This window comes from Leopardus geoffroyi, chromosome B1 (assembly GCF_018350155.1).
Source record: "Leopardus geoffroyi isolate Oge1 chromosome B1, O.geoffroyi_Oge1_pat1.0, whole genome shotgun sequence".
NCBI lineage: Eukaryota > Metazoa > Chordata > Mammalia > Carnivora > Felidae > Leopardus > Leopardus geoffroyi.
In genome coordinates this window covers 142,855,265-142,867,555 of record NC_059327.1, presented here as the reverse complement: position 1 = coordinate 142,867,555, position 12,291 = coordinate 142,855,265, and the positions used below count along the sequence as shown (strand labels likewise).

The window sequence follows — 12,291 nt, the reverse complement described above, 5'->3', positions numbered from 1 at the left end:
GACGAGTGAGGCTGAGCATCTTTTCACGTGTCCGTTAGTCATCTGGATGCCTTCTTTGAAAAAGTGTCTGTTCATGTCTTCTGCCCATTTCTTCACTAGATTATTTGTTTTTTGGGTGTTGAGTTTGGTAAATTCTTCCTAGGTTTTGGATACTAACCCTTTATCCAATAGTCATTTGCAAATATCATCTCCCATACTGTAGGCTGCCTCTTAGTTGTTTTTTTCACTGTGCAGCTTTTTATCTTGATGAGGTCCCAATGGTTCATTTTTGCTTTTGTTTTCCTTGCCTCTGAGACATGTCTAGTAAGAAGTTGTCACAGCAAAGTCAAAGAGGTTATTACCTGTGTCCTCCTCTAGGATTTTGATGGTTTCTTGTCTTACATTTAGGCCTTTCATACATTTTGAGTTTATTTCGTGTACAGTGTAAGAAAGTGGTCATTCTTCTGCATGTTACTGTCCAGTTTTCCCAACAACACTTGCTGTCTTTTTTTTCCATTGGATATTCTTTCCTGCGTTGTCAAAGATTAGTTGGCTACACATTTGTGGTTCCATTTCTGGGTTCTGTATTCTGTTCCATTGATCCATGTGTCTTTTTTTGTGCCAGTACCAGGTTCTATCCCTTCCCACTATACCTCCTATGAAATAATAAACAATAGGATAATGAAATGATACCTACCAATATTATCTTTTTATCACTCATAGAACCCTGATAAAACTGGGACTCAACCAAAGGCTGGTTTCAATCCTTGGGGCAAAAAACAAAAACAACCAAGAAGCAAAACAAACAAACCCAAATCTAATCTTTCACAAGCCAATCCTTCAAATGTTTGAAAGCGGCTACCATGCCCACCAACTCATCTTTTTCATAGCTGTAAAACTGTTCAAGGTTTCCTCACATGACATGATTTTTGTTCTTCTAAATTAGCACCAGTTTCAGTATTGATACAGTCTAAGATCATTAGCTATTTTTTTGGAGTCTGCATCACACTATCAATTCAGATAGAATTTATGGTCAACTAAAACTCTTAAGACTTACTAAGGTACGCTCAGGCAAATTCTCTTCACCTGCCCCACTCCATTGTGCATGCAGTTTTGGTGCCCTTTTTTTGAAGGTAGACGGGACCTTGTTCAGGACCATAAATATACTCTTTCTTTTTAAAAAAGTCATCTTGAAGGAGAGTCACCTTATTAGATTCTAACTATTGTTACATTATGCTGAGGTGTTCTAAGATTCCAATTTTGTTGCCTTGGTAGTTTTCCCAGATTCTCTAAAATTAGATGAACAAAGTCACTATAATTTCATCTGAAGCAGATATAAATATTAACCTTGGAAATGGAGTATAAGCTAGATGACCATCTGTTAAGAGATATTTAGAAAAAACACCTATATTAGTTGGAGATTAAACTTCATTGGTTCTAAGGCTTCTTCTTTACCATTTTAGTACATAATTAACTCTTGTCGAAAGTTACCTGTTTCATTCCATTAGCTATACCCAACAGGGTGGCTCACCAGGATCCCCCAACTTTCTCAACATTCTCCAATGGCTAGCTGCCCCTGTGATTACTCTTCCCTCAAAATGTGTGCTTTGAAAATTACTTTTAAATTGGATGAATAGGGGACAGAGATGCACGCACAGCATCAAATCATGTAAAGAAGAGTAACATCAGATTCAAGAGATTCCTGTTCTTCAATCTTCTACAGTTAAGATTCTAAGTAAGACTTTCAAATATTTAGATGCTTTAACAATTGTTTTTAAAACAAAGGAATCTGGGTCAAAGAAGAAATCATGAGGGAAATTAGAAAATACTTCAAGATGAATGAAAAAGAAAACCTAATATGCCAAAACTTATAGGGTGCAAGTGGAGCAAACTATACCAAAAGCAAATCAGAAAAAATATGAGCAGAAATTAATGAAGGAATAGAGAAATAGAGAAAAATCAATGAAACCAAAAGTTGGTTCTTTGAAAAGATCAACAAAATTGGCAAACCTTTAGCTACACCAACCAAGAAAAAACAGAAAGGTTAAAGTACTAAAATCAGGAATAAAGAGAAGACATTACCACCTATGCTGTAGAAATAAAAGGTATTATAAAGAAATTTTATGAATTGTTCGCAAATAAATTGGACCATTTGCATGAAATGGACAAGCACCTAGAACCACAGATTATCAAAATGGACTTCAAAAGAAACAGAAAAAGCTGAACAGCCATACAAGAAACTGATTCAGTACACAAACAATTGTCAAAGAAAAGCCTATGCCCAAGTGGCTTCACTAGTGAATTCTACCAAACATCTGCAGAAAAATTTTAAAAATTCTTCACAAACTCCTCCAAAAAGTAAAGAGCATTTCTCAACTTACTTTATGAGGCCAGTGAAGCAAAGACAACAGCACTAGAAAACTACTGATGAACATCTATTCTTTTTTTAATTTTTAATTTTTATTTATTTTTGAGAGAGAGAGACAGGCAGAGAGCAAGCAGGGGAGGGGCACAGAGAGAGGGAGACACAGAATTCGAAGCAGGCTCCAGGCTCTGAGCTATCAGCACAGAGCCCAACACAGGGCTCGAACCCATGAACCATGAGATCATGACCTGAGTCGAAGTCAGACGTCTAAGCGACTGAGCCATCCAGGTGCCCCATGAACATCTCTTCTAAATGCAGACGTGGAATTCCTTAACAAAATACTAGCAAAAAAAAAAAAAAAAAAAAAAAAAAAAATTATACACCATAATCAAGTGGGATTTAGCCCAGGAATGCAAAGTTGCTTTAACATTCAGGAAATCAATTTATGTAATACACCATATGAAAATGAGTAAATAAAGGAAACATTCTTTGCTCACACTAGAGGAATGTAACAAAAAATAAAGAGTTAAAACTTCCTTTATCTTTCAAAAATAAGACATAAATAATCCAAGTGAAAGAAAAAAGCATGGAGGACACTTGCAGAAATATTCCAGATCAGAGGCTACAGAAAAATGGAAGTTCAATATCTGACCGTAGACTTAATCCTGTACTGGGAAGATAAACTGCTAAAAGTCATTAGTGGGTCAACTGACATAATGGGAACAGACAAATTAAAGTAGATGTTATCAATGTTAAGGTCACCTGGGTGGCTCAGTCGGGTTGAGTTCAGGTCATGATCTCACGGTTGGGAGTTTAGCCCCATGCCAGGCTCTGTGCTGACAGCTCAGAGCCTGGACCCTATTTGGATTCTGTCTCTCTGCCCCTCATGCTCTCTCCTCTCAAAAAGTAAACATTTAAAAAAGATTTTTTAAAAATGTTATCAATGTTAAACTTACTAATGATAACTTTACTGCAATTCTATAAGAGAATATTCCTATTTTTTGGGAAATACACAGTAAAATACTTAGGAGTAAAGGGCCATAATGCATGCAACATATATATGCGACAAAGAAAGAGGATAAATGATAAAACAAGTGGGGTGATATATTAATGATAGATGAATCTAGGAATAGGGTTTCTTTTAGAAATTACTCTCAAGTTAAGAATGTTGGAAAACCTCCCCCCCCCAACAGAAGACAAGTTATGGAAGTATTTATATTACCAGGACACCTTTTAGGTTCCTTTTTTAAGATTCTAGTAAGACAAATAATGGTACAGTGAAGAAAACATTAATTTGAGTTTTGTTTCTCTGATAATGCACAAGTTTGTTTTCTGATGTGTAAAATAGATTAAGTTAGATGAATAATGAAACCTGCTGAAGAATAAAATACAGGGGCGCCTGGATGGCTTAGGTCGTTGAGCGTCCAACTTCGGCTCAGGTCATGATCTCACTGCTCATGGGTTCAAGCCCCATGTCCCGTCGGTGCTGACAGCTCAGAGCCTGGATGGAGCCTGCTTCGGATTCTGTGTCTCCCTCTCTCCCTGCCCCTCACTTACGCTCTCTCCTTCTCAAAAATAAACATTAAAAAATTTAAAAAAAAAAAAAATAAAATACAAACACTTAAAATATAATTTTACTGTTTGAAATACTAGAACTTTATGGTTATATATATCTTATTATTTTATGCCATTAGTTACATCCAAAACTTTGAATGCTCAGACAGCTAGAAGTCTCTAGGAACTAAGAAACAAAAAGACCGTTTTGGTTGGCATATTCCATACACTTCTAACTTTACAGTAGTTTCACATTTCTCCTGCCATTCTTTCAATTACCACTGCTGCTTCTTTCTCCATGTTTATCAAATAACTTAATGTATGAGTGAATAGTTTATAAAATGCCTACTGTACAGCATAAACTCTATTACAAATCTACATACAGAGCCTCCTGCTCTTCTAAGAAAACGTGCTGCACAGGGCTGGATAAACAACAGAAACTTTATTAATACAGAATTCTTATATTTATTATCACCATAACACCAACTCCATTAAAATAATTCTGTACTCATGCTGACTTCTGGAACGAAGTTCCTATTCTAAAAAGAGGGATTTTAATGTGACCATCTTGACTTTATGTTCCTAACCTAATAATGAACTGCAGGTACTTGTAATTCCAAAACAGCCTGCTGTTTGCTTCCCTAGCTCCATGCCTTTCCACACACTGGTCTTTCAACCTGAAATGTCCTTCTCTAGCTGGCACTTCCCTTTCTACGGAGCTGTCATTTGCACAGGTCTGTAAATAGTACCCTGCCTTCTCACATCTGTACTTGGACATAATCCTACTTTTGAATTTATCTGCTCTGTGATAGACCTGTCTCTCCTACTAACCCTGAGTTCTCTGATAGCAAACACTCCAGAGTTTAGCACTATGCCTAATAAATAGCTTATGCTTAAGTTCTGAATAAGAAAAAGCAATCAGTGCTTACGACTCAGCCAGGTTATTGTTCAAAGTATTACACCATATGAACTCATTTAAGCCTTATACAACCTAACAAAGTTGGTATTATTATTACACCCATTTTTAAAGATGAAGAAACGTACAGAAAGGTACCTTTCGTTTTTAAAGTATTTTACAATCGGAATAAAACGTGTACACGCTCTCAGCTTCCAATCTTCACCAAAAAACATCGTAGAGCTCCATTCTAACCTACTAGGAGTCACACTGTCGCTTAAACCCAGTTATCGGTCGCTGCAAATCATCGCTACCGTGCCTTCCCCACACATGCTGATTCTAACTAGTCTGCTCTACATCAGTAAGAAATTTATCCCAGTCCAGAAGTTCAGAATCTCCCATCCTTCTGGTTCCAAATCTGCAAATCTAAACCCTGTTCATTCTTCATCTATTTGTCCACTACCTTCTATCTCATCTACCACAAATCACATGGAAAAAGCAAAAGCAGATAATCCTATCGTTAATGTTTTCAACAAATGCATTTTTCGGTAAAGAGACTCTACAACATAGGCTCTTCGGGTCTGAATTCTGGCCACCCGGCTCTAGCTGTCACCTACAGGGTAAATTACTTCATCCTGTGGACCCTCAGTTTTCCTCTTGGATAAACTAAGGCTCCCGAACTACCTGCCTCACCACGAGTCCTTTTGAGGCTTCAGTGAGTTGCAAACTGCTTTGAACAATGCCGTCAGATAAAAAGGTTCAACAAGTGTTATTTATTAACATCATACCCTGCTCCTCAAACGGAGGTGCTCTCCACTGAGAGAATAAAAAAACTGAAGGCCTTAGCTTGACATTCAGAGGCCTTCAGTGACTCCATTCTACCTCCCCAGGAACACCTTCCACTACTTTGCTACCCAACTCTCAACCCTTGCCCAAATGACCTGCAATGGAACCTCGAGCTCAAGAGGGGGCCGTTCTGTCCTCTTTTCAAAATTTCGGGTACTTCAACCCCGCCTTTCTATCTCACCTCCTTTCCAATTTCCCCCACCCACTCACACCCTGGGTAACATTCCCCTCCCGCGAGTGCCCGCAGTACTGGCCGTTCAACGGATCGTTTGGCATTCATTCCGCTTTGCAATGTCAATTATCTTCCTTTGGCTCCCGCAGTAGCGTTGAAGTCTAAGGGTGGGGGTGTGTCTCCTTCTTTGTGTGTTACACAGGCTCGAGGTGCCCAGTGCACCAAAGTAGACAATTTGCTGCTGCTACAAAAAAGTTACTCGCTGACAAAAAACTAGCCCGAAAGGGAACACAGCAGAGCCGTTTACAAACTGGGCAGGTGCTGAACCGTTCTGGCGTGGAGAGGGCGGAGTGGGGGGTGGTCGCGAAGGTTTCCTTTGGAGGGGGAGGCGGGCGCCGGGCCTCAGCCGGGGAGCGCGGCTCCCGGAGCTTCCCTTCAGGTGGCACGGGGTGGAGGGGCAATGGGGGGGGGGGGGGCGCGAGCGCGGGGCGCGGAGACGCGAGTTCCCCCCCCCCGCCCCCTCACCTTCTCCTCCTCTTCCTCCTCCTCCTCCTCCTCCTCCCCGTTGGAGCTGTAGGCCTCACAGTGGTGACGCGGGGTCATCCGGGGGCCCGTTACCACCCCATTTTCCTCAGCGCGCGTCGGCGGGGCGCGCGGGACGAGGACCGGACCGACTGAGGAGGGAGAAGAGGGGGAACCGGGCCGGAGGAGCGCGGGCGCTGGCGATCGAGCGGGACGCACGGCTGTGGCCGGTGGGTCAGCGAATTAGTTCCATGACTTCCCCGGACCTGAGGCTGCCGCGGCCACCGCCGGTCTCACTCCTCCAACCGCCGCCGCTAGTGCCCGGGTGGGGAGGGGGTTCCCTCTCGCCATAGGGCGGCGGGGGCCGGGGAGAGGCGGGGGGTGAGACCGGCTCTGCCCCTGCCCGGGGGAAGCGCCTCCGAGGGGAAATGGTGAAAAGGGGGGAAGGGGAGAAAAAGGAAAAAAAAAGGGGAAGGGGGGGGAAATAAGAAAAAGCGAGACAGAGGCGCTGCCGCGTCCGCTCGCGGGGAAGGCTGGGGAGGGAGGGGAGGGAAGGAAGAAGTGCCGGTTCCTCGGCTCCGCCCTCGCGGACCGATTCCTAGACTTGCTCACTCCCTGTAAACAAGGCTGAACTGGTCTCGTGCCCTGTCGTTTTTCCTCTCCGCCGCCTTCCTCGTCCTACGAACGTACAGAGGAGCCCGGCAAAAAAAGCTAAGCTGTTGGAGACGGGAGGGAGAAGTCTTTAGCACTGGGGTGGAAGAAAGGAAGACGTTTTCTGTGTGCTAAGGGAGGTCAAAAGTGCACGGACTCATTTTCCTTGGAGAAGCGGAAGGGCACATCAGCAGCTTCACGGTGACGTAAGCGCTCTCCACTCGCTGGCAGAGGCGTGCGGTGGCCGGAGAGTGCGCTGCGCATGCGCCCCGGGGAAGAAAGAAGCGGCTGAGAGCTCCGCTTGGGGGGTGGGGTTTTGTCTGGATGCTCTTCTGGACGACCCCAGAGCTACCTGATTTTATCCAACCTAATAGGTCTCTAGAGCTTGTAAGAAGGGTTTATTGGGAAGGGGCTGGTACTCTGTTGTGTAAAGATCTTGCATTCTTTGTTGACCTCGCAAAAAAGTGTCTGACAATTACGTATAAGTAGAATTGCGGTTTTTCTCTGTGGCGCATAGTGGATGGAGGTAGATTCTCAAGGGCTTTAGAAATCTGGCAATTCGGAGGTTCATATCCATAAGCACCTTCTTGGGTGCTAAAGTCGTCTTTTACAACCGTAAATTACACTCCTGATGGTGGGGAACCTTCTTGGTAATGCGCCAAGGGAATTCTATACACTTAACCAACACATCTGAGTATTTGAGTAGGTTTTATTACCAGGTCTTTAATGAGTGTGTGGGGACATATAAATGTGTTTTATTTGAGGTTCTTTTATTCACCTATGATAATTTTGGGCTCATCTTTTAGTTGCTGCAATTATAGAAAGAATATGTGAAATTACAGAAAGGAAAAAAAAAGCCCTCAAAGTCAACTATTTACAGGAGTAGCTCCTATTTTTTATAGGCCTATTTTACCAGTCATTGACAAAAATTATATTGAGCATATTCAGCACTTAGACTCAGTGCTAAGGTCTAGCAAACTGGAAGTAACCAAGACAGAAATAGCTCCTGCCTTCATGGAGTGTACAATCCAAACAGGATAAACATTAATCTGATTATCACTATCTAAAATTACTCAGTACATTTTTACCCAAAGATTACAAAACACTAATTTGAAGGGATATATGCACCCATGTGTTTATTGCAGCATTATTTACAATAGCCAAACTGGAAGCAGCCCACCTGTCCATTGATAGGTGAGTGGGTAAAGAAGATGTAGTGTATATGTGTATATATATATATATATATACACACACACACACACACACACACACACACACACACACACACAAAATGGAGTATTATGCAGCCATAAAAAATGAACTTGCCATTTACAACAACATAGTTGGATTTACGGAGTATAATGCTAAGTGAAATAAGCTAATCAGAGAAAGACATATATCCCTCGTGTGGTATTTAAGATACTAAACAGCTAACAAAAAAAGACAAACAAAAAACAGACTCAGCTATAAGAACAAACAAATGAGTTACCAGAGGGAGGTGGGGAGGGGGGATGGGGGAAATAGGTGAAGGGGATTAATAGTACACTTAACTGGGTGAGCACTGAGTAATACATAGAACTGTTGAATATATTATACACCAGAAACTGATATAACACTGTATGTTAACTACACTGGAATAAAATAAAATGAAATGAAGAATAAAATTACCCAGTGTATTGAGTTGTATACATGTAGATGTATTCCCACCCTAAAATACAAGATCTAGGATGACAGGGATCTTGCATATTTTGTTTCATCCTGTGTCCCTGTCCCTTTAATAACCTCTCAATATTTGATTACTAAAAATTACCAGATTCAAAAGTATTAAGATGGAAAATTGCAGACTGCAATGGAAACACTTAACCTTAGCCTAGTTGGGGATATCAGAGAAGGTTTCTCTGAGGAAGTGACATTTAAGATGAGACTTGAAACCACTAGGCAAAGAAGTGGGGAAAAAGTGATACAGGCAGATGAAACAACACGTACAAAGGGTCTGAAGCTGAGATGTTCTAAAAATCTCTGAAAGGTAGTATATATAGCTGTCTTGAGAATTGAGGGGGAGAGAACTGAGGACCACAGGTCCATAGGACAGAGCAGAGAATGGGAAGCCCAGGAAGGATTTTAAGTGGGTTGTATCCTGCTTTTTTTTCACTTCATGTGGCCTTTTCCCATATTACTATGTGGTTTTCCTTCTACATGGCAAACATTTTTCTGCAGAATACTTTGAGAGTGTAACACTTCTGCATAATACCTTTGGGAGCGCAGCATAATTACATTGTTGGACCATGATTTTCACTCCTGTAAGAATCATTATAAATTTTACTTCTAGATATGTAGCCAGGAAAAATGAGAACATGCCCAAGCAAAAACTTGTTCATGGGGGGCACCTGGCAGGCTCAGTCAATAGGGCATGCAACCCTTGATCTCAGGGTTGTGAGTTCAAGCCCCACGTTGGATGTAGAGATTACTATAAAAATAAAATTTTTAATTAAAAAAAACCTGTCCATGAATATTCATAACAGTATGATTCATAATAGCCAAAAAAGTGAAATATCACAAGTGTCCACCAACTGATAAATGTATAGATTAAATGTGGTACATCTAAACAATGGGATATTTGGCCATAAAAAAGGAGGTACTGATATATGATGTAACATGGATGATCCTTGAAAACGTATGTTGTCTTTTGTGCCTGGTTTCTTTCACTTAGTGTAATGACTCCATTTATATGAAATGTCCAGAATAGGAAAATCTATAGAGGCATAAAGGATTAGTGTTGCTTAGCACTGGTTGCAAAGATGGAATTGGGAGACGATAGCCAAAGGATGTTGGGTTTCCTTTTGAGGAAAATGTTCTAAAAATTGATCGTGATGATGGTTGCACAACTCCAAATGTACTTAAAACTATTGAATTGTACATTTAATTGAATGGAATGAAATGTGAATTATATATCAATAATGCAGTTGTCAAAAAAAATGAAAGAAACAAAAAGAATCCAGTTAACATCTTCATTTGTGACCTTTTTTGGGTTATTACTGGGTCCAATAGTACTTACAGCTTCATGGCTTTTGATGAATACCAATTTGCCAGGCCATTTGGCAGAGGGGTTAAACCAATTAAAATGTAACTGGGAACATTTAAGAGCTTCTATCTACTTCATTATGTACTTAACCCTTTTGAACTTTATGTTTATTAAAACTGTCTTACTGTCTGTCAGAGTGCCAGTGACAATTTAATCTACAATACTATAAACGGAATTTCAAGTAATTAATAGGTGGTAAGAACAAGTTTCAGTTGTCCCAACAAAAACTATCAACTTTCTTCTACCCTGTTCACCCATAAGACCTTGCAATCAACATCTCTATTTTCTTAATAATTGTGAAATTGCTTTTACAATGAGTATAGTTGTAAAAAAGGAAAGCCTTTGAAGTTCCCTTAGAAAAGAAATAAGGCATATGAAGTAAATATATTAATATCTATGTATTGGCAAGAAATTCATCGTTTTTCATTTTTTTCAGTCTTTTTAGAAATGTTTCCCTTTTGTCCTAATAGTAAAAATAAATATCTTTCCATATGGCACTTGAAAATAATGATAACTAAAATACATTGATTACTTACTATGTACAGGCAGTGCACTCATGTTGCATTCTCTCATTTTTATTCCCACAGCACTCCTCCTCCTCGATAGTAGGTATTTTTTGTTGTCCCCATTTTACAGAAGATAAGGAGGTAAAGTAAATCTGCAGGCATGAAGAGGCATAGCCAGGATTCAGACCTAACTCTGGAGCCTGGTGTGCTTCCAATTACTACCCTTTCCTGCCTCACCCTGTGGATATTTCTGGCCTACATTAAATCTTTGAACAAAAATACTAACCCTCTGGTTATTTTTGTCTTGCCTTTAATCTTAGAACACATAATTTTTTTTTTAAGTTTTTAGTTAGCAGTTTATATTTGTATTTCTAGAGAGTTGATTTCTGCTTAAAAAGGGGTTATTAAATTTTCTTAGACCTGTTTTAGTTCATGACTGGAATATTGAATCTTGAAATAATAAACCTGCCTTGCTCCAAATGCAGAGTGGTAGAGTAGGGAAACACCTGAGAAACAGTGTTACTGTCATAAGGAAGGCTTTGTTCGGAAATGCAAAATAGTGAAAAGTGAGACAACTGAAGGGAATCAAGTTGATGAGCAGAAAATGGTTTGCCATCCTTAATCTTTAAAGAAAAATAATTAGAAGTACACTGCTTACATTTTTATGAGTATAGAAGACAGGCTATTAAATCTTTAATGACAGAAATTTCTGGTCTCCTTTGTCTTAAATGAAACTTTTAGGATAATGTTCCCAGCAGAAGATTTATGAAGGTACTGTCTTGAAGGAGAAATACTGAGGCCTACAGGAACCAAGGAAATGATTTATTTCCACTATAACCACTTATCTTTAGCATCTGCTTACACTTAAGGATCCTTTTTACAGCTTCCAAAATATGTTTTCATTAATCACTATGGTGACAGAATGTAAGAGGAATAAACCTCCCAAATAGACATCAAGAGAAATCAAATAATATAAAGACCTCCTACTTACTAGTAAGTGGGGAGAACAGGCTCAGACAAAAGAAGTCAAAAATTCAAAAATAGGAAGCCACAAGCTGCTTTCCAGACTGACCAACTCTGAAGGCAAGCTGGCTTTAGTTTAGGTTTTTCATATTCAGGTGCTTATTTAGAAAGACCTCACCCAAAGGGATCATTGGTTGCATGCTTCATTAAGAAGGGCCTCAGAAGTCAAACAGCAGTCACCTATTTTAAATTTGTAAGTCAAAGAGTCTTCAGTAGAAATATTCTTTTGTTGTTCTTGTTGGGACAAAAATACACCATTCAAATGCCACCACTTTACTCTTTCACAAACTGTTTTGAATCTTGAACGACCAAATTTAGTAACTTCAGGGAAAAAAATCTTTTTAAACATATCTAATATAATCACACTACCAATACATATTGTTTCTTGTCAAACATTTATGGGGAATGTATGGACAGAGAGGTAAATGTCTTCCAAAGTTTTAGTCTCATCACAACATATGTTTACTGCAACCCTTCTTCTTATAAGTAAAGGAAAATAACTATTTGGGGAATCAATTGAAATTATCCACAATCAGGGTTTCCAAAACTTCTTTCTCACATAGCTAAGCTACTTTTATTACCAGACGCTGATTTAGTAAATACTGAGTCCCAGTCGCATATTGGGCTAGGCACTGTATGGAAGGTGAGTCATACATGGCCCTGTTTGTAAGAAACGTATTCATTCATTCTGTAATT

The 12,291-nt window shown here is 39.9% G+C and overlaps 1 protein-coding gene across 2 annotated transcripts in view; it reads right to left on the bottom strand.

Annotated features, from left to right (window-relative positions):
- The window catches only part of CCNI (cyclin I), a 35,769-nt gene extending 28,867 nt beyond the window's left edge, over window positions 1-6,902 (bottom strand). Inside the window, exon 1 of one of the 2 annotated variants that reach the window (XM_045473667.1) lies at window positions 6,337-6,902. Coding sequence is in view for 1 of the 2 variants with exons in the window: in XM_045473668.1 (XP_045329624.1) it covers window positions 6,337-6,414 (78 nt within the window). In the remaining variant the exon portion in view is untranslated. The remainder of the gene's footprint in view (window positions 1-6,336) is intronic. The other variant, XM_045473668.1, reaches the window with a different exon arrangement.
- Between the last annotated feature and the right edge of the window lie 5,389 nt (window positions 6,903-12,291).